Below are 18,462 nucleotides of genomic sequence, written 5' to 3'. Positions count from 1 at the left end.
ATTTCTAGAGAATATGTGAGCATAATATTTACTAAGTTACTGGAGGTTCTTTGGAATCACTTAAAAACATTAATATAGATGAAAGCTTTTTTACCCTCTTTTCATTATTATTGAATTTCCTAGTAAATGTACTTTATCTATAAATAAACCTAGCATTATCTACTGTGTCTAAGTTCTCATGCAAATTCTCATGAAATTGTTTTACAAAATAGACTCTTCTATTAAACTACCTTTGAAAGTAAGGACTTTTTCTATAGGAAACACTTAATTTTTTAAGGCAGTGAAAGGAATTAACTTAATGACAGTCGATACTTTTAAAAAAAGCTGAGTGGTAATTATAGGGACATTTTAAATTATTCACTGACTTAACATATTTTTAGCAGTTTCTTTTATAGTTATGTGTAAAAGATGAAATCAAGCCCATGCCATAATTTTTATAGTTGTGTGTCTTGTCATTTTCCCTCTTCCTTCATTACTGAGAAGTGTATACTTAAGTATTAGGTATTCTTATATGGGCATTTCTTTCAGAGATACATAACCTTCATTGTGAAAGGTTGACTATCACAATTTTTCTAGATATAATGGTGACAGCATCTGCTTCCCTGCAATCCTTTTTTTGTATTTGCCCCTTCCTTTTCAGAAAAAGGTGTGTATACCTTCGGGCTGGGACAGTTTGGTCAGCTGGGTCTTGGCACTTTTATCTTTGAAACTGCAGAACCCCAAGTCGTTGAGTCTGTTAATGGCCGGAAAATAACCTCCATTTCTTGTGGAGAAAATCACACAGCTTTGATAACAGGTACAGATCATATTTCTGGTATATATTTATAGAACTGGATATATTTTACAACGTAAAGACTATATGAAATTAACGTGTCTAACTTAAACAGAAGAATAACTGAGAAAATTGAATTCCTTGTTTAATATGCCAAAATACAAAGTTTGTAAACTCTTTTTATATTTTAAGTCAATTTAAAATCAATGTAAATGATCCAAAGATTTAGAATCTCAGAATATGTCAGTGATAAGACCATAGTATTATACTTTGGCAGAAAGGCAGAATCTTTTTGAAACTTTATGAGCTTGAAGTTTCTTAACTCTGCTCAGGCCAGAGGGAAAAGCCTTACAAGAAAAAAATTATTTTGTGTAGATCCACATACCTATTATTTTTATTACTATTTTAATTTTTATTAAATTTATTGTTATAAAATTGTTTAATAAAATTAGATGGGTTTCAAGTGTATATTTCTATATTCCCCACATCTATTTGCTAGAAAAGAACTTATATTAAAATATTCTTCCTGTTGAGTCTGACACAGCCACATGCAGACTAAGTTTTTATGATGCTTTTGCCACCAGGAGGCGTTTTCAGGAGTGACCCTTTCCTACCTGCTCCACAATGATAGAAAGGCACCTCAAACACCACTAACTGAATATCTGAGTCTTCTAGATCTTCAACTCTGTCTTTTCTCCTTTATCCAGAGAGATACTGCATTGGGCCAACTTATCAACCTCAGAAACTAGGTGCTGCTATTGTAGGACTTAATAAAGATCTTTCTTTTTTTTTTTTTTTTATTTTAAAATATTTTATTTATTTATTTTTAGGGAGGGAGGCTGGGAGAGAGAGAGAGAGAGATATCAATGTGCGGTTGCTGGAGGTTATGGCCTGCAACCCAGGAATGTACCCTGGCTGGGAATCGAACCTGGGACACTTTGGTTCCCAGCCCGCGCTCAATCCACTGAGCTACGCCAGCCAGGGCTAAGATCTTTCCCTAAAATGACTGAATCAGTTACTTGTAGGTAATTGACATACTCTACAATTTTGATTTAGAACAAAAGGCTCTGTAATTTCACTATTTCCAGCTCACATTTCTATCCAGAAATGAAACATTTAAAAGCTAGAAGTCATATAGTGTTTTAGAATAATCCAGATATTGCTATTTCTTTTTTAATTTAATTTTATTGTTTATTTTATTGCAGTTTCCCAATTTTTCCCCTTTGCCCTCCTCTGTCCCGTCCCATCCCCCACTCCCACAGTCCAGATATTGCTATTTCTACATTTATTTCCCTTCTTTTAAACAAGCTACTGCTACAGTGGAGCTCATCTAATGGTGTCTGATTAGGGGAACTAGGAGTCAGCAAATACAAGGTCCTATAATACATTGTCGTTTCTTCCCAAAGAACCTTTCAAAGAGGCCTACCTGCCCATTTTCAAGTATTGATGTCTTTGTTAATATAGCATGAAATAGAGCATATATATACACAAATGTTTATATTCAGTTGTATGTATATATATATATATGCATATATACAATGTAAAAAAAAATGCTATTCATTTATAGTCCTAGGATTTTTGTTATGTAGGAATCCCTTACTGCATTATCTTTATCTCAGTTTCTCTGCCCTTACTGACATTTTTCATCCATTCTAAATTGCCATTGATGGTAAATAAATACTTTTTATGGATTGTCTAACATACAATGAGATTATTTGGCTAAACTTTCATAATACCTTTCCTCCTGATGAAAGACTTTATAGCACAAATAATTGAACATTAACATGGTTTGCCTTTTTGCTCATGAATCCTCCCCAGGGGACAGGTGTTATGAATATTTTTTTCTCCAGGATTAATGAGAGGTATGTAGTGGGTTATCTATGAATTCTTGCCAGTTCCCCATTATAGCCAGTGGCTCATATTTTGAAAAGCTCTCTGAGGTTAGAAGTGGAGTCAGGTGGCTTAGATCATAGTTTGTTTTTTTCTGACTAAAGATAATCAAAAGGGCAAACTTCAAAAAGCATTTTGGATAAAGAAATCAGGGTCAAAGGAAGGAGAAGGAAACATGATAAGGAATATACATAAAGAAATAAATATTTTATAGTAAGAATTATGCCCTAGCTGGTATAGATAAGTAGATTGAGCTTGGGCTGTGAACCAAAAGGTTGCTGGGTCGATTCCCAGTCAGAGCACATGCCTTGGTTGTGGGCCAGGTCCCCAGTAGGAGGTGCACAAGAAGCAACCACACATTGATGTTTCTCTCCCTCTTTCTCCTTCCTTTCCCCTCTGTCTAAAAACAAATAAAATCTTTTTAAAAAAGAACTATAGGAGCATAAATTTAGAGCATGAACAGTGGTTATTGCTGATTTATAGGGCATCTATTTTTGTACATTAATTTTTGAACTTCCCACTTTCCTGAAGTATGGTTTCTCTAATCATTTTTTGGTCAGTTCTCTTGGATTTTGTTAGTATGCAGTTACTTTACCATCTTGAACTGGAAGGCCTCAAATGTGATCTTTTAATTTTCCAGCTTAAAACTATTCATTTAGCTTATTATTGCCCTTAGGATAGAGTTCAGAAATTCTTAAGATAAACTAACAGGATCCTCTTTGTTGTGGTTCCTTCCTACCTCTTCAGACTCATCTTATATCACTCCCCCTTTGTGCTTCAGGCACGTTGTTGCCTTTCAACTCCTTGAGTATACTATATATATTTTTATTCAGAGCCTTTGTATGTACTGCTGACTCTGCCTGGAAGATTCTTTGTTCCCTTTTCTTGCAGCTAAACTCTGATCATCCTTTATGCCACAGTTTGAAACCCTTCCCTAATCCCCAGACTATTGGGAGATCATCCGTCTCCTCTGCACCCATACTGGCACCTTTCCCTTTACTTTTGCTTCCATGGCATTTACCCCACTTGAGATAAAAGATAAGAGGAAAGGGCTTAAGGAGTGAAGGTTCAGAATGGCTACTACAGCAGTGGAGCAACAGGGTTAACTGAAGAGAAGCAAAAATATTACTCAACATCATTGTGCATCTACCTAAATAGGCAACCCCCAGGGTTGGTATAGAGCAGGGACATCAAACTCATTTTCACCAGGGGCCACATCAGCCTTGTGGTTGCCTTCAAAGGGCCAAAAGTAATTTCAATTCCTTAACAGTTAAGGAGTAGTTACATTTATACAGTCCTAAAATTATTTCAGTGCTTTGAAGGCAACCGTGAGGCTGATATGGCCCCTGGTGAAAATGAGTTTGACACTCCTGGTATGGAGATTAGTCAGCATGGTTGGTTTATTGCATTTTCGTCAGCAGCATTCCACAGCCCAGGAGCAGAACTGGTAAAAGAGGCAGCTGGATTGACCTAAGCCAGTAGTTTTCTACCGGTGCTGATTTTGTCCCCCCCAGGGGACACATGGCAGTTTCTGGAGACATTTTTGATTGTCACAACTCCAGAGGCAGGGCTGAAAACACCAGATCTAATCAGTGAATGGAGGAAGAAGAAAATGAGTTGTATTGGGACGTAGGGGGTCAGAATATAACAATCTCTTTCCCCTTGAGAAGATGGCATGTGACATGAGATCTCATGCTGGTGCTGCTGCTTCACACAAGGCCTCAGAACAACTTGGTTTCAACTTTACAAATCACCAAAGGCTTAGCGATTCTCAGAGTATCTATTGTCTAATATTATGTGCAGGACCACAGAGACCACAGAGAGTATGGAAGCATCAATGAATCAGGGTAAATTCAGTGCATAATGTGAGGGGAAAAATTATAATTGCAATGTATGATAATATATTTGTCTGTTTATAAATAAATTAATACAATCAGCGCTTTTATAATTCTCTTTTTTGCATTTTAGATGTAGGCTGTATGTATACTTTTGGAGATGGTCGATATGGAAAATTAGGACTTGGAATGGAGAATTTTACCAATCAGTTTGCTCCTACTTTGTGCCCTAATTTTTTGAGATTCAGAGTTCATTCGGTAAGGGTGTTAGCATTTCCCCGTTTATATTTTCATATTCCTTTATTTTAGTCTTTCAGTTTTGTATAGAAAATATGCACTTTTATGTTGATATGAAAGAACATCATGGCTGTATTTAATAAATATACTTGTTTCCTAAAAGTCAAATGTCAGACGTAATGTCACTCTGAAAATCTGTGCCTTTCCTAATTTTCTTCTTTAACATCTTCCTTTGTGCCCTAATCTGGACTCTTCTATTTTATTCTCATATGTCTCCTGAAGGCATATGAGAAAAGTTTGTGACTCCTGCAGCACCCAGCAGAGTACCTTACTCACAGTAGTCATCTATAGATATTTGTTGAATCAGATATTACTAAGACTCTCAAATTCTGCATAAGAGAAAATTAATTGAGAGTTTTGAAATTATGTTTTGTTGGCTAAATGTTATTTAGATAAGAAGGTATTGTTTACAGTGTTATTGCTAGCAGGCATTTTGTATCTGTTATTTCTAACACTTGTACCAATTAAGAACTGTGGACGTGAAAAATCTGTTTCTTTGGTGATGATATTACTTGAAATTTGGTCTTCAAAACCTTAGTGCCTAATGCTATAGAACATTTCCATTCTTTGATTTGATACCTACTTAGTGAACCCCTGTTCTGAATAAGATACTGACTGAGTATAAGGGATACAAAGCATACAGTGATGAACAAAGTAATCACATCCTCATTCACTGAGCTTATAGTCTTATAGGGAACATCATTTTTAAAAGTGCTATACAGAAATATATAAATTTTAACTTTGAAAATATTATAAGGGACAGGTTCAGAATATGTTCAGAATATGCTATCTTTACATTACCATGGGCAGTTTAAAATGGCTAAAAGTCTGTGTATTGTAAGTACTACACAATGGCTTTTAAGCACTTTATTGGAAATCAGTTAATTCTCAAAATCCTTTGCATGTTGATTTTATTTTTCATTGTTCCATCATTGTGCATGTTTGTGTTTTATTCTAAGGACTTTTAAAAATGTTCATGTAAAGAAAAAGCTTTGAACCCTGGCTGGCATTGAGCCATCAGTGGATTGAGCACGGGCCTGTAAACCAAAGGGCCACTGGTTCAATTCCCAGTCTAGGGCACATGCCTGGGTTGCAGGTCAGGTCCCCAGTAGCAGGTGTGTGAGAGGCATCCACACATGGATGTTTCTCTCCCTCTCTTTCTCCTTCCCTTCCCCCCTCTCTAAAAATAAATAAATAAAATCTTTTTTAAAATCCTACATCCTTCTTTAAAAAGAAAGAAAGAAAAGCTTTGAGACATAATTAGCTCAAGAGACTGATTTATTCTTGGATCACCTTTTTCCAAGTGGAATTTCTCTGAGTAATTTTCAAGTAATTGACATGTTGCTCTCAGATTAAAATAATATTTTCTAACTTGTAAGGAGAATTGTAATATTACATTTAGTTTTTTATCTATATTATATCAAATAATTTTTGTGTATACTATCTAAAATTGAAAGTAAAATTTTATGTTAAACTTGTTCTAATTTTCAGTCACAGTAATTTGATGAAAAGAATATGCGGTTGATAAGTAGAAAATCTATGTATAACTTTTGACTTCCCCAAAACCTAAGTATAGTCATCCCTCAGTATCCACAGGGGATTGGTTCCAAATACAAAAATCCATAAATTCTAAAGTCCTTTATATAAAATGGCATAGAACAATGCATACGGTCAGCCCTCTGCATCCATAGATTCCCAACTGTGGATCAGAAATATTTTTTTTGATTTGTGGTTGGTTGAATCCATGGATGTGAAACCCAGGGATATGGAGGGCTGCCTGTTTATTTTTTAAAAAAATTAACTTAGTTGGTTAGAGCATCATCCCAATACATCAAGGTTGCGGTTTCAATTTCTGGTCAGGGCACATACAAAAATCAACCAATGAATGCATAAATAAGTGGAACAACAAATCAATGTCTTTCTCTAAAAATGAATAAATAGTTTAAAAATAAAAACATACAAGTGGACCTGTGTAGTTCAAACCCATGTTGTTAAGGGTCAACTGTATATTATAGTTCATGCATTTGTATGTGTATGTGTGTGTGTTTGTGTCTATAGATAGATATAGTCATTCAGTATGGAAAGTCTGCCACTAAATAAATGTTCTGTAGCTGAAAACTGTTAAACACTTATTTGTGTTTAAAGCCAGTATCAATTGATTTTTCTGTGGATTTATGCTGTAGGTTGCCTGTGGTGGATGTCACATGATAGTTTTTGCCACTCCAGAACATGTTACAGAAAAATTTGAATTTGTGGAAGAGAGTGAGCCTTGCACATCAGGAGCAATTTCTGTGCCCATCAGCAACGTGACCTCAGGAAGCATACTGCACAGTACTTTATCGGCACGTGTACGTCGAAGAGAGAGGGTACAGTTGTGGTCTATCCTATATAATAGTATTGTGTAGCACTGCAAAGAAAACTGGAAGAAAAAAATCCTTTTTCTTTTTAAATTAAAGAAGGATCTTGCCTGATATATTTACTAAATAAAATTATTATAGTTGAGGGCATACAAACTTTTAAAGGGAACTCAGAATTAAGCTGTTAAATATACAAATTAGAAAATTCAAATTATCACAAATAACCTTGGCATATAGACAGTGATACTACTATCTTATCACCTCAGATTGAATGCTGAGTTGTTTTCTTAACCGTATGTGTATTGACTTTCCTTTCCTTTTATCTTTTAGTTATAGTGCATGAGCAATGGTATGTTATACATTGTAAACAACGAAACATGGAGAACAAAGAAATAAGGTCTTCAGTTTGAGAGAGGACATATTTTTTTTCTCAATTAAATTTAGAGAGTCTCATTCTGTGCTTTAAAATTATTTTATTGATACTAAGTATATTTTTAAAAAAGAAAATGTAAATTTTTACAAAACACATTCCTTTTTTAAAAAATAGTTTAAGTTGTAAAATATATTCCTTTTTAGGTTAAAAGATTAAGTTTGACTTTTTATTATGAAAAAGTAACTATTGAGAAATATCCCATAAGTATTTTGTAGTTGTTGATGTCTCATGAGTAATTTTTTGTTTCTCAAGGAAAGCAGAGAAAACACACATACTTTTCCCTGTCAAGTGAAAAACAGGCTTCCAAATTGACAGTTTAAAGCAACTTATATAGAGACTACAGCAACATTTTTCAGCCCTTGTGGATTATAAAAAGTGAATTGTGTGGGACAGCCTATCTTTGAAGTCTCGCTCTTAAGTATTTTTAGCTACCACAGGTAGTTGATGTCTATATTAATATATAGCATCATCTAACAGTTTATTTAACCTTTTATTTTAAAGGAGAAACCCCCAGATTCTCTTCAGATGACACAAACACTACCTCCAGTTGAAAGGACTATTGGGCCATCTGCTTTTTCCCCCCTGAGTTCAGTTCCTTTCTGTGTATCTACAACTAATCTGACAGAAATGATGACTGAAAAAGAGGGCCACATGAAGCACATGGAACCAGGTAATACTTGCTAGACACTATGACTGCTCTCAGAAAAAAATGTACCTTTTATTCCTGTTGTTTTCATATTTACCTTAAGATGTTTTCTACAATTAAATATTTTTCCTAGTTAAAGACTGACATCTCTCATTTGAACTCAAATCCAGGAATGCTCTTACAAAGAGCAAGCCTTGTCACTCACCCTAAAACTTCCATATAACAGCAGCAGCATATCCTTGTAGGGCAGTGTTAGTACCTTAACTTATGTTATCTCCTTTAAACCCTGCCCTGGCTGGTGTGGCTCAGTGAATTGAGCGCGGGATTGTGAACAAAAGGGTCGCCAGTTCAATTCCCAGTCAGGGCACATACCTGGGTTGTAGGCCAGGTTCCCAGTTGGGAGTGTGGTAAGGCAACCACACATTGATGTTTCTCTCCCTCCCTTCCCCTCTCTAAAAATAAATAAATAACATCTTTAAAAAAAGGTAAAAATTAAAAAACCCTGAAGCAACTGTGAATTAGGTAAGAGTTATTTTCTTTATTTTTATAGATGAGAAAAGCAAGGCTTGAGATTGAGTGACTTGTCCAAGGTTGCTCAGTTTATAAATGAAGTGAATAAGTTTGAATGTAGGTCTTCTGGACCTATGTGAAGTTCTGTATTTAGGTAGTGGACTGTAGAAGTTAAGAGCCTGGTGTATGTAGTTAAGTTGATTTGAGACCAGATGATAGCTCTGACATTCATTAACTATGTGACTGACTTTGGAAAAGTTGCTTGATTTTCCTAAACCTCAGTTTCCCTATCTTGGAAATGAGTTCAATAATACCTACTTTAGGGAGTAAGTGTGACAGTTAAATAAGGCATATAATACACTTAGCATTGAGCCTAGCACCTCCAGAAAACTATTAGTAAATACAGTCCTGATTTAGTGTAGTAAATACCTCTACCTCATTACCTACATATAGGTATTATATGTGCATATGTAATATATATATTAAACGTATATAAATATATTTATATAAAATTGTTTTGTGTATAAATATATATAAATGTATAGAAGCATAATAGAATACCTATACATTAAATATATATAAATACTACATATTTAGTATAGTAAATACCTCTACCTCTCTACCTATTAGATATAGCTTTCATGTCTTTCATATTTTAAATTGTAATCCGAGGTCTTTAGCTATTATATACCTCTTGTAAATAATTTTGTTTACAGACATTTGTGTATCTTAGGAGTATGTATATATTACTTCAGGGCATGTGCTCAAATGATAGGGGCAGGACAAGAAGCCAAGACCAGGAGATCTGAGTAAGCAGTAGGTTTGGAATTAAGAAGATAATCTGGGATTAAGTACTGTGGCACAGATAATTTTTAGCATCTTAAGGATCAGGAACCTAGACAAATAGTTGAAGTAATAAAAGATGAAGCCTTGGCTGGTATGGCTCAGTGGATTGAGTGTTGGCCTGCAAATCAAAAGGTCACCAGTTTGATTCCCAGTCAGGGCACATGCCTGGATTGCAGGCTAGGTCTCTGGTAGATGGCACACGAGAGGCAACCGCACATTGATGTTTCTCTCTGTCTCTTTCTCCCTCCCTTCCCCTCTCTAAAATAAGTAAATAAATAAAAAAATCTTTAAAAAAAGATTAGGAACTCAGGCAAGAATTTTGGGTGGTGGTAATGGGATATTGCCTACAACTAGGGCCTTGATAATGAGCTAGTTTCCTGCATCTCACCCAGAACTTTTGGATGCTTCCTTTTGAGATAAAAATTACTGGCACTCTTTAGTCCTGTACACAGGAAAAGTAGATTCTGTCAATAGTGTGTACAAAGAAAAGAAGTTTGTGGTTTGGGGAAGTTATTTCCCACTTTAAGATTTGATTGTGAAGATATAAAGAATTTTGTAGCTAGATCAAAATGAAAAGCCATCCCTTATCTATTTTGTGACCATTTGCTAAAACTTTCTTAGTAAAAAGTATTTTGAAAGTTGTATCTAACATGTTATGTGACTTTTTCTCAGTTACTTGAAGATTTCAGTGTTTATCATAGAGGAAAGGTGGTCAGGGCAGGCCTTGTTGAGAAGGTGACAATTAAGCTAAAATGTAAATGACACAAAAGATAGCCACACAAAGAGAGGATTTGTATATTTCAGGCAAAGAAAATTAATATATGTAAAGATTTGGAGGCAGTTATAAGAAAAGGAAAGACAACCCTTCGGGCTAGAAAGTGAGGGAAAAGGCAGGACAAGATGATGTTGGAGAAAGACACAGTGACAAATCATTCATGGTTTTATAGGCCATGACAAGCCAATATTATTTGAGTGTCTTAAAATTCCACAGAGAGTCATTGAAGGATTTTAAACAGATGCTTCTATCCAACTTAAGTTTTCAGATGATCAGTTGCCTTTCTTTGGATTGTAGGGAGGCCAGACTGGAAGTAAGAAGAATACTTAGGAGCTTTTTGTAAATGATGATGATGTTTGTACCAAGGTATTCACAATGGAGATGGAGAGAAGGGGGAAGATTGAAAGTACATTTTAGACATACAACCAACTGAACTTGCTAAACTTGTTAATGTATTACAGATAGATGTAAAGGAAAGGGAAGAATCAAAGATGATTCCTAAGCAGGAAGATGGTTGACAAGTTTGAGGGAAAAAAATAAAATTGAGCTTGGGATACCTGTGAAACATCCAAGCAAAACTATCAAGCAGGCAGTTGAAAATGCAAGCCTACAGTTCAGAAGAGAGGTCTGGACTAGAGGTATAAATTTGGAAACTTATCAAAATAGAGATGGTATTGACAACCCATGAAAGTTTGTGAAATCACCTATTAGAGAGTAGAATTGGAAGAAAAGAGAGCCCAGGATTTAGCACTAAAGACATCTAACATATAGCTACCAAAGAAGCCTTCCTCAGCCTCCTCAGCCAGTTGGGTAGGAGGAGGGAAATTAGGAGAGTGGAGTCATGAATTCAAACTACTTTGCAAACATCAAAGAAAAAAAGCTCAAATAGTCCCTGGATTTAACATCATGCAGATTCTTGGTAGTCTTGACAGGAGTAGTTCCAAGGGAAGATCAGGGCAGAATCCAGAGTGTTAAGAGTTGAGGTATTAATGGGAGATGAAGAAGTGAATTGTAGATAGGGTGTGAAGATAATTCTCTTGCATATTTTGGTCATGGAGAGGGGTACAGGAATTGACTGGCAGCTAGAGAGAGATGTGGGGTCAATGGCAAATATTAGAGCATATTTGTATGCTAATGGACATAAGAGAGAGTGGTAAGCACATGAGAGAGACAGTATAACCAAAGGTGCAGAGCTTCTGAGAAGATAGGAGGGGCTCACATTCAGAGAAGTCTTTGGTAAGAAGAAAGGCATTCTACATTTTAACAGGAAAATATAGGTAAATGTGTACATTTGTTGGTGAGAAGATAAAGCAGATCAGATCTGATGAGTACTAATTTCTCAGTCCAGTATAAGACAAGGCCATGACCTTAAATGATCTAGTATTTTTCAAACCTCCATTCTCTGCCCTCAGTCTGTCCTGCTTAGCGCTTCATACATTAATCTTCCTCAGGTGTTGTTTAGTTCCTCTCTGCTCCAGTGCCTTCAGAGGATCCTAAGTATTTTTTTAAAAGAAGTGTAAATTTCCTCATACGACTCCTACCTGCTTCATCTTTCAGTTGTCTTTTTCTTATAATCCTGAGGTCCCAAGCCTGAAGACTAGCCCATGAGCTAAATCTAAGCAGACCCCTGTTTTTGGAAAGTTTTATTGGAACTCAGTCAAGCCCATTCCTTTAATGTGTTGTCTATGGTTGCTTTCACACTACAGTGGCAGAGTTTGATTAGTTAGGACAGAGACTGTATGGCCACAAAGCCTAAAACATTTACTTTATGGTCTTTTACAGAAAAAGTGGGCCAACCCCTGATTTTGATCAAACTGAGCTCTTCACGGTCAGAGTCAGTGGAAAGGCTATGAAAGTTAGACAGATCTGAGATTGACACTTGGCACCAAAAGGGTCACTGAACCTTAATTTATTCATTTATGGAATCAAGATATAATACTTATCTCTCTTGTTGTAATGGGATTAATGTAACATGTATATAACTTAAATGTATATAACTTAAAATATATGTTCCCAGGACATGGTAACCTTTCAATACAAGCAACACTGCTTCTGTTAGCACTGACCTTCATTTTCTTCCTTGTCCACTTTCATCTCTGCCTCTCAGAATTCTACTTATCCTTCCCTGTACCTCCTTAGTGAAACATTTTCTGATTCCCACCATTCAGATGTGATTTCTCATTCCCCTATGCTATATATTTTATATTATCTTATAGATTACAAGTTCATTAAGTATGGGGCCAGGTGGATACTTGAAATATCAGAGGGACTGCTTTGTAAAGTACATGATTATCTAGCCACCATGCTGTATACCTAAAACTAATATAGAATAGTATTGAATATAAATTATAATTGAAAAATAAAAAAGTATAGTGTCCAAAAGAAGAATTAATAGTCAAATTGGTATCACCTGCATCTTACATCACATGGAACAAACACAAACTGATTATTGGCTCATTTGAACTGAATGAGTTTACAAGGGAGAGATCAGTGTGGACTGGCATTTTTAGTGAAGACTTCACTAAGGAGCTCCTCTCAAGTAAATGTTCATGTTCTAAATGGGGGTATAATAATTGAGGAAAATATAAGGTAAATAGAGCTTATAACTTCTAATTATCTTTATTATATAATAACTTTTCAGTTTTCCATGAAAGTATCTAGGAGCTTGTACTAGTTATCTGTTGCTACATAACAAATGACCCTAAAATTTATGGGTTAAAACAACATTAGTTACCTCACACAGTTTCTGAGGGTTAGGACTCCAGGAGCAGCCTAGCTGAGAGTTCTAGCTCAGGGCATTTCATGCAGTCACAGACAGGCTGTCAGATGAGTCTGCTTTCATCTGAAGGCTGGACTGGGGCCATTGTTAGGGGGCTTCACTTTCTCAGCACATGGGCTTCTTGCTGGGGATATTTACAACATGACATCCCCCAGAGCAGTGATCCAAGAAAGAGAGAGAATATGTGGGACCAAGACACAAACCACAATAATGTCACAATTATGCCTGCTTTATTTTATTGACCATACAGACCAATCTGGTAAAATGTGAAAAGGAGCTTCATTGGGGTATGAATACCAGGAGGATGTGGGTCACTGGGACCCTTTTTTTGAACTGGCTTTCACAGTACTTGACACATGGGTGGTATTTATCCTAAAGGAATAGTGTTTGCCTATTCATATGAGTGAAGCGGTTGTTATCTCATCAGTGTCAAAATCTTCAAATTTTAAAAAAATTTTAAAACCGGTTATCACTGTGAATGAATTCTGTTCAATTCCTTTAACGTGGTAAAGGACGTTCAATAAAATTATATTTGCACTCTATATTACAGAATAATTTCTGTTTATTGTCCAGCTGTCTTTCACTTTTCCTTTGCAAATCTGGTTTTCTCTTTTCCCTTTTAATCATTCAGGTAATTTTCAAGATAAAATGATTAAAGGGAAGGATACAGATAATTCTTCATCGGCAGATACAGAAAGCCTTGGAGAAACTACTGATGTCTTAAATATGGTAATAGTTTTCTTATTTATGTATTTAGATGTAAGTTTGATTTTAGTTCATCATGTATTTGTGTGTATGTGTCTGTGTATGTATATACTTCTGTACTGTTATATGCATAAAATGTTTTTCCTTTTCGTTTTGTTTTATTTTTAATCAGCTTTATTGAGGTATAGATTACATGCAATAACATTTATTTCAGTCCTCACATTATGTATGCAGTTGACTTGATTATATTACTGCCTGAAGTGTTTTGTATTATTTATATATAGTTTTAGAATGTGTAAGTATATATATATATATATATATATACACACACACACCTATAGTCTTCATTGTTTTTAGAACATACTTTTTTTATTTATTTCAGACACATATGATGAGCCTAAATTCCAATGAAAAGTCTTTAAAATTATCACCAATTCAAAAAAGAAAGGTATAAAATAGAGATTAATTTTTATCATGGTGGGTAAGAACAGTTTAAATTTTTTTCTTTGAAAAGTTTCTGGAAAGAACACAAGAAAGGTAAGCATTCACTTACTTTAGAACTGAAAAGATAGGAATACAATATAGATCACCTCAACTTGGGCTTGTTCTGTTGGTGTGTATTTTCTTCAATGTAGCAAAGATTGACAGAATTCCAATGCCAAAATGTGCTCTTTGGAGTTACTAACAAGTCAGAATAGCCATACCTTCTTGTCATCACAGCAAAAAGACTATTGTTATAGTTCTTAAGGATTGGAAGAGGCTATTGTTTATCAGAGTGGCTCTCAGACTTCACTTGAGTATTACTTTGGATAAGTAACTGTGCTGACCATACAGAATGATATAAACATTTTTTCTAGCTCTAAAATTTTGTGGTTTTAGTGAGAATATTTAATACCAGTTGCTTTTCCAGTGTTTGGAATAGACTTTAATTTATCAAGGAATTAGTAACATAAAAATGAGATTAAACATTTAGAAATTAGCCAGAAACTGTGCATGGTTGATAAAAAAATAGACCTTTAATAAATAACAAATGAATAGCAAGAGGAAGGAATAGTCTAGTTTTCACGACCCTGGAGAGATCAAGGCCTCCCCTAAAATTCTTTACTTTTCCTAGCTTTACAGACCAGGGGGTGAAAGTATGAGGAGTTTGGAAATTAAAAAAGTAAGTTGGAGTAATGTAAATTAAAGGAAGAAGGCTAAAGAAAACATTTAGTTTATATTTCTAGTACCTTTTCTACATTGTTAAGCTAAAAATCCCTTAAATCAAAGTCACTGAAATGCAAGAGAATCTTGCTAAATTATAAAATTTAGTGCCAATCCTCATTAGTGTTATCTTTTTTCTTTACTGAGTCATGGTGAATAACAGCTTTTTTATGTGTGGGAGAGCTGTTCTAACACAATTGTGGAAGCTCAGTGAATGCTGCTTATTGACTCATTTTACTTCCAAGCAGACAGCTTTTCTGTGTCTTCCTCTTTGACTCTGGGCTCTGACTTTGCTGCTTTATTGTGCTAGGGAAATAAAAGCATGTACATTTAGGAATCATTTCTGGCACCTGGGCCTCTGTCTTCTTAGGGCTCTTGAAAGAATCATGACTTTTTAAACAGTAGGACCTAGAATAAACAAAAAGATGGCATTTCCTTTTGGACTGATAATATATTTTATACTTCACATAATCCTTTTAAGTAGATGCCTTACCAGGCTTGCTTTGGTGAGTAAAAAAAGATTCGTTGTGATATTTTAATATATTAATTTTAACGTGCTTTATAAATAATTTCTTTAGCAAAAAATTGACCTCATCCTGGGCCTAACACTCATCACAATTTATAAAACTCGATTTAGTGAGGTTTTACTATCTAGAGACCCAAATTTATTGAATATTTCAACCAATTAACTTGCAAAATTTAGGTTAACAACTTGATTTTTGCCTTATCTTGTCTAGCAGAAAATTAATTCATATTCTTAAAGTATCATTCAAATCTCAATGTTTCATTTCATAGTTTTTATTAAAATCTTATATTTTACCTTAAGTATTTTCCTTGTAGTATTTTTATATATACAAATTGTTATAATTAAGAATTATAGTGGATAAGAAGGTCAGAATTTTGAAATTCCAAGGTTTTGTTTTAAAAAGAAAAATATATTCATTATTACTTAGTATATTGGTAAAGATTTTATTTTCAGTTTTTATTTGTTATTTTCTTCTAGAAACAAGCTATTCATTTTTTTGTTTTTACAAATTTTACATTTTCATTTATTTTCTTTAATTTTGTGGAATTGACAGACCAATCAAAAATGGACAATTAAAATGATAAGAAAGGTTGAGAAAAAATTGAACTGCACTGAATGTAAGAGAAGTATACATTTTTAATAGTATTTTGCAAAATTAGCCTGGACATGTATTACATTTAAGAATTGATTTAGATTTAGAAAAGGGTCAGAGGATAAACATTGATGATACTGTGAGTAATGGCAAAATTAAGGCAAGTAGTAAGAATTGAAAAGTTAAATACAGACATGTTATTAAATCAAAATTACATACACCATAAACTTAGAGAACAGCATAAATTATCCCCAAAGAAAAAAAAAATCTGGTCAATGTTTGGTAAAATTTGATGTTTTGTTCATTTAGTAAAAACTGGTAACAGTGCAAGTTCTTCGTAGTTTTTGTACTAAATAAGTTACCTTTGTCAACTAATAGTAGTATGACGATTACTTCAAAAAATTTACAGAAACAAGAAACAATTGAGCAACTGAAGCAGCATACAGCTCATACTGAAAAGGATGATAGCAATGAATATGAAAGTGAAGAGATGTCCCAAAAAATGAAAGAAGGGAAAGCATATAAACAATTTTTGGCTAAAGGAATATACATGGTACCAACATCTGGGAATGTGGAAGCACGTTCAGATGAGGATGTAGGTCACGACTCAGGCCAACCTGGGCCTCAGGCCGACACCAAAGAGAAGGGCTTGCAAAAAGAGACATTTAAATTTACAGATAAGTGTATTATGTATCCATTTGATGATAAGAAAGTAGAAAATAAAAGTGGTGGAGAATGCAGTCAGAAAGATTTAGAAGCAGAAGAAATAGTCTCTGAGAAGGAAACTAAGCTGGCAAAAATGGCAGGTCTGAAGGATATAAGAAAAAGTAAAGAGAACATAAAAATTACTGACAGATTCTATGGTGACTTACCAAATAGAGTCATGAATATTGATGAGAATTTTGAAGAAAGTGTTTTTGTTAAGGAAAGGAAAATGACCAAGCAAGATGAGATCTTTGACAGTGAAAGAGAATCTCTAGAGGAGTCAGACAGTTACATGGAAGGTGAAAGTGAAAGTGAGCCCAGTACAACTGATGGCTTCGAGCCGCCTGAGTCAGGAGACTGTAGTAGTGGAGAAAAAGATGATGATGATGAAGTGGAAACTTACCAAAACTTATTGTGTAGCACAAAATTTATTGAACAAGAACGTGAGGAAGAACTCATACTATCCGAATTCATTACAAAATATGATTTTAAGTATGACCGCTTGCCACAAATTCCAGAGGAAGAGGAAGAGGAAGAGGAAGAGGAAGGAGCAGAGGATTTAGAAGGAAGTGGAATAGAGGAGCAAAAGGTAGAGGAAAATGTGGAGATGCCTGGAGGAAAGGAGGAGGAAGCAGAGATCCTGTCAGATGACCTTACAGACAGAGCAGAGGTGAGTGAAGGCAATGGAAAGTCAGGGGGAGAGGCAGAAGATGTGCCTGAAGGTGGATGTGAAGCAGTCTGGAAGGAGGGTAATTCAAGAGTGGAACAGAGGGAAAGTGAGGAGGGAGAGGAGCAGAAAAACAAGGGAGGAGAAGAAATGGAAAGCCAAGGTAAGGGAGAGAAAGATTTAGAAGATGAGAAGAGACAAAAGCAGAAGGAGAGGGAACATGACCATCAGAAGGAAAGAAACAAAGGGTTGGAGAAAGGGGAAGGGGAGGAGCAAGGAGAGGAGGAGGAAGAGAATAAGGAAGGGGGGCAAGTGGAACAAGGGGAGAGAGACAGGGGAGAGGAAGAAGAGAAAGAAGAAGAGGAAGGAGTGAGGGATGAAGATGAGGAAGGAGGAGAGGAGGAAGTAAAGAGGGAAGGAGAAGAAGAGGAGGAAGGAGAGGGGGGAGAGTAACAGAAGGAGAGAGTGAAGGGGAGGAAGGAGACGGGGAGGAAGGAAAGGGGGAAGAGGGAGAAGGGCTATGGGAGAGTAAAGGGGAGGAAGAAGAGGGGGAATGGGAGGAAGGAGAGGGGGAAGGGGAGGAAGGAGAGGAGTTAGGGGAAGAAGGAGAGGAGGGAGAGGAAGAAGGGGAGAAAGAAGAGGGGGAAGGGGAGGAGGAAGGAGAGGAGGTAGGGGAGGAAGGAGAGGAGGGAGGGGAGGAAGGAGAGAGGGAAGGGGAAGAAGGAGGGGAGGAAGGAGAAGGGAGAGGGGAGGAAAGGGAAAGGAAGGAGGGGGAATTGGAGAAGAGAGAAGAGGAAGAAACTAGGATGAGAGAAGAGAAGGAGGAAGAAGAAAACAATGAGGATGGTGAGGGGAAATACCAGGAGACAGGTGATAAAGGGAATGAAAGGCTGGGAAGACCGGGTGAAGGAAAAGAGTCCAGGA

General features: G+C 35.7%; 1 protein-coding gene across 6 annotated transcripts in view; it reads left to right on the top strand.

The window, feature by feature from the left end:
- The window catches only part of RPGR (retinitis pigmentosa GTPase regulator), a 50,162-nt gene that overhangs the window by 16,439 nt on the left and 15,261 nt on the right, over positions 1-18,462 (top strand). For 2 of the 6 annotated variants that reach the window (XM_036016859.1, XM_036016854.1), the window contains 7 exons: positions 641-796; positions 4,631-4,755; positions 6,978-7,160; positions 8,086-8,254; positions 13,772-13,869; positions 14,228-14,293; positions 16,576-17,541. In XM_036016859.1, the coding sequence (XP_035872752.1) occupies positions 641-796; positions 4,631-4,755; positions 6,978-7,160; positions 8,086-8,254; positions 13,772-13,869; positions 14,228-14,293; positions 16,576-17,541 (1,763 nt within the window). The remainder of the gene's footprint in view (positions 1-640; positions 797-4,630; positions 4,756-6,977; positions 7,161-8,085; positions 8,255-13,771; positions 13,870-14,227; positions 14,294-16,575; positions 17,542-18,462) is intronic. The other 4 variants (XM_036016855.1, XM_036016858.1, XM_036016857.1 and 1 more) reach the window with 4 other exon arrangements.

This window comes from Phyllostomus discolor, chromosome X (genome assembly GCF_004126475.2).
Source record: "Phyllostomus discolor isolate MPI-MPIP mPhyDis1 chromosome X, mPhyDis1.pri.v3, whole genome shotgun sequence".
NCBI lineage: Eukaryota > Metazoa > Chordata > Mammalia > Chiroptera > Phyllostomidae > Phyllostomus > Phyllostomus discolor.
This window is presented reverse-complemented; position numbering and strand designations above follow the sequence as displayed.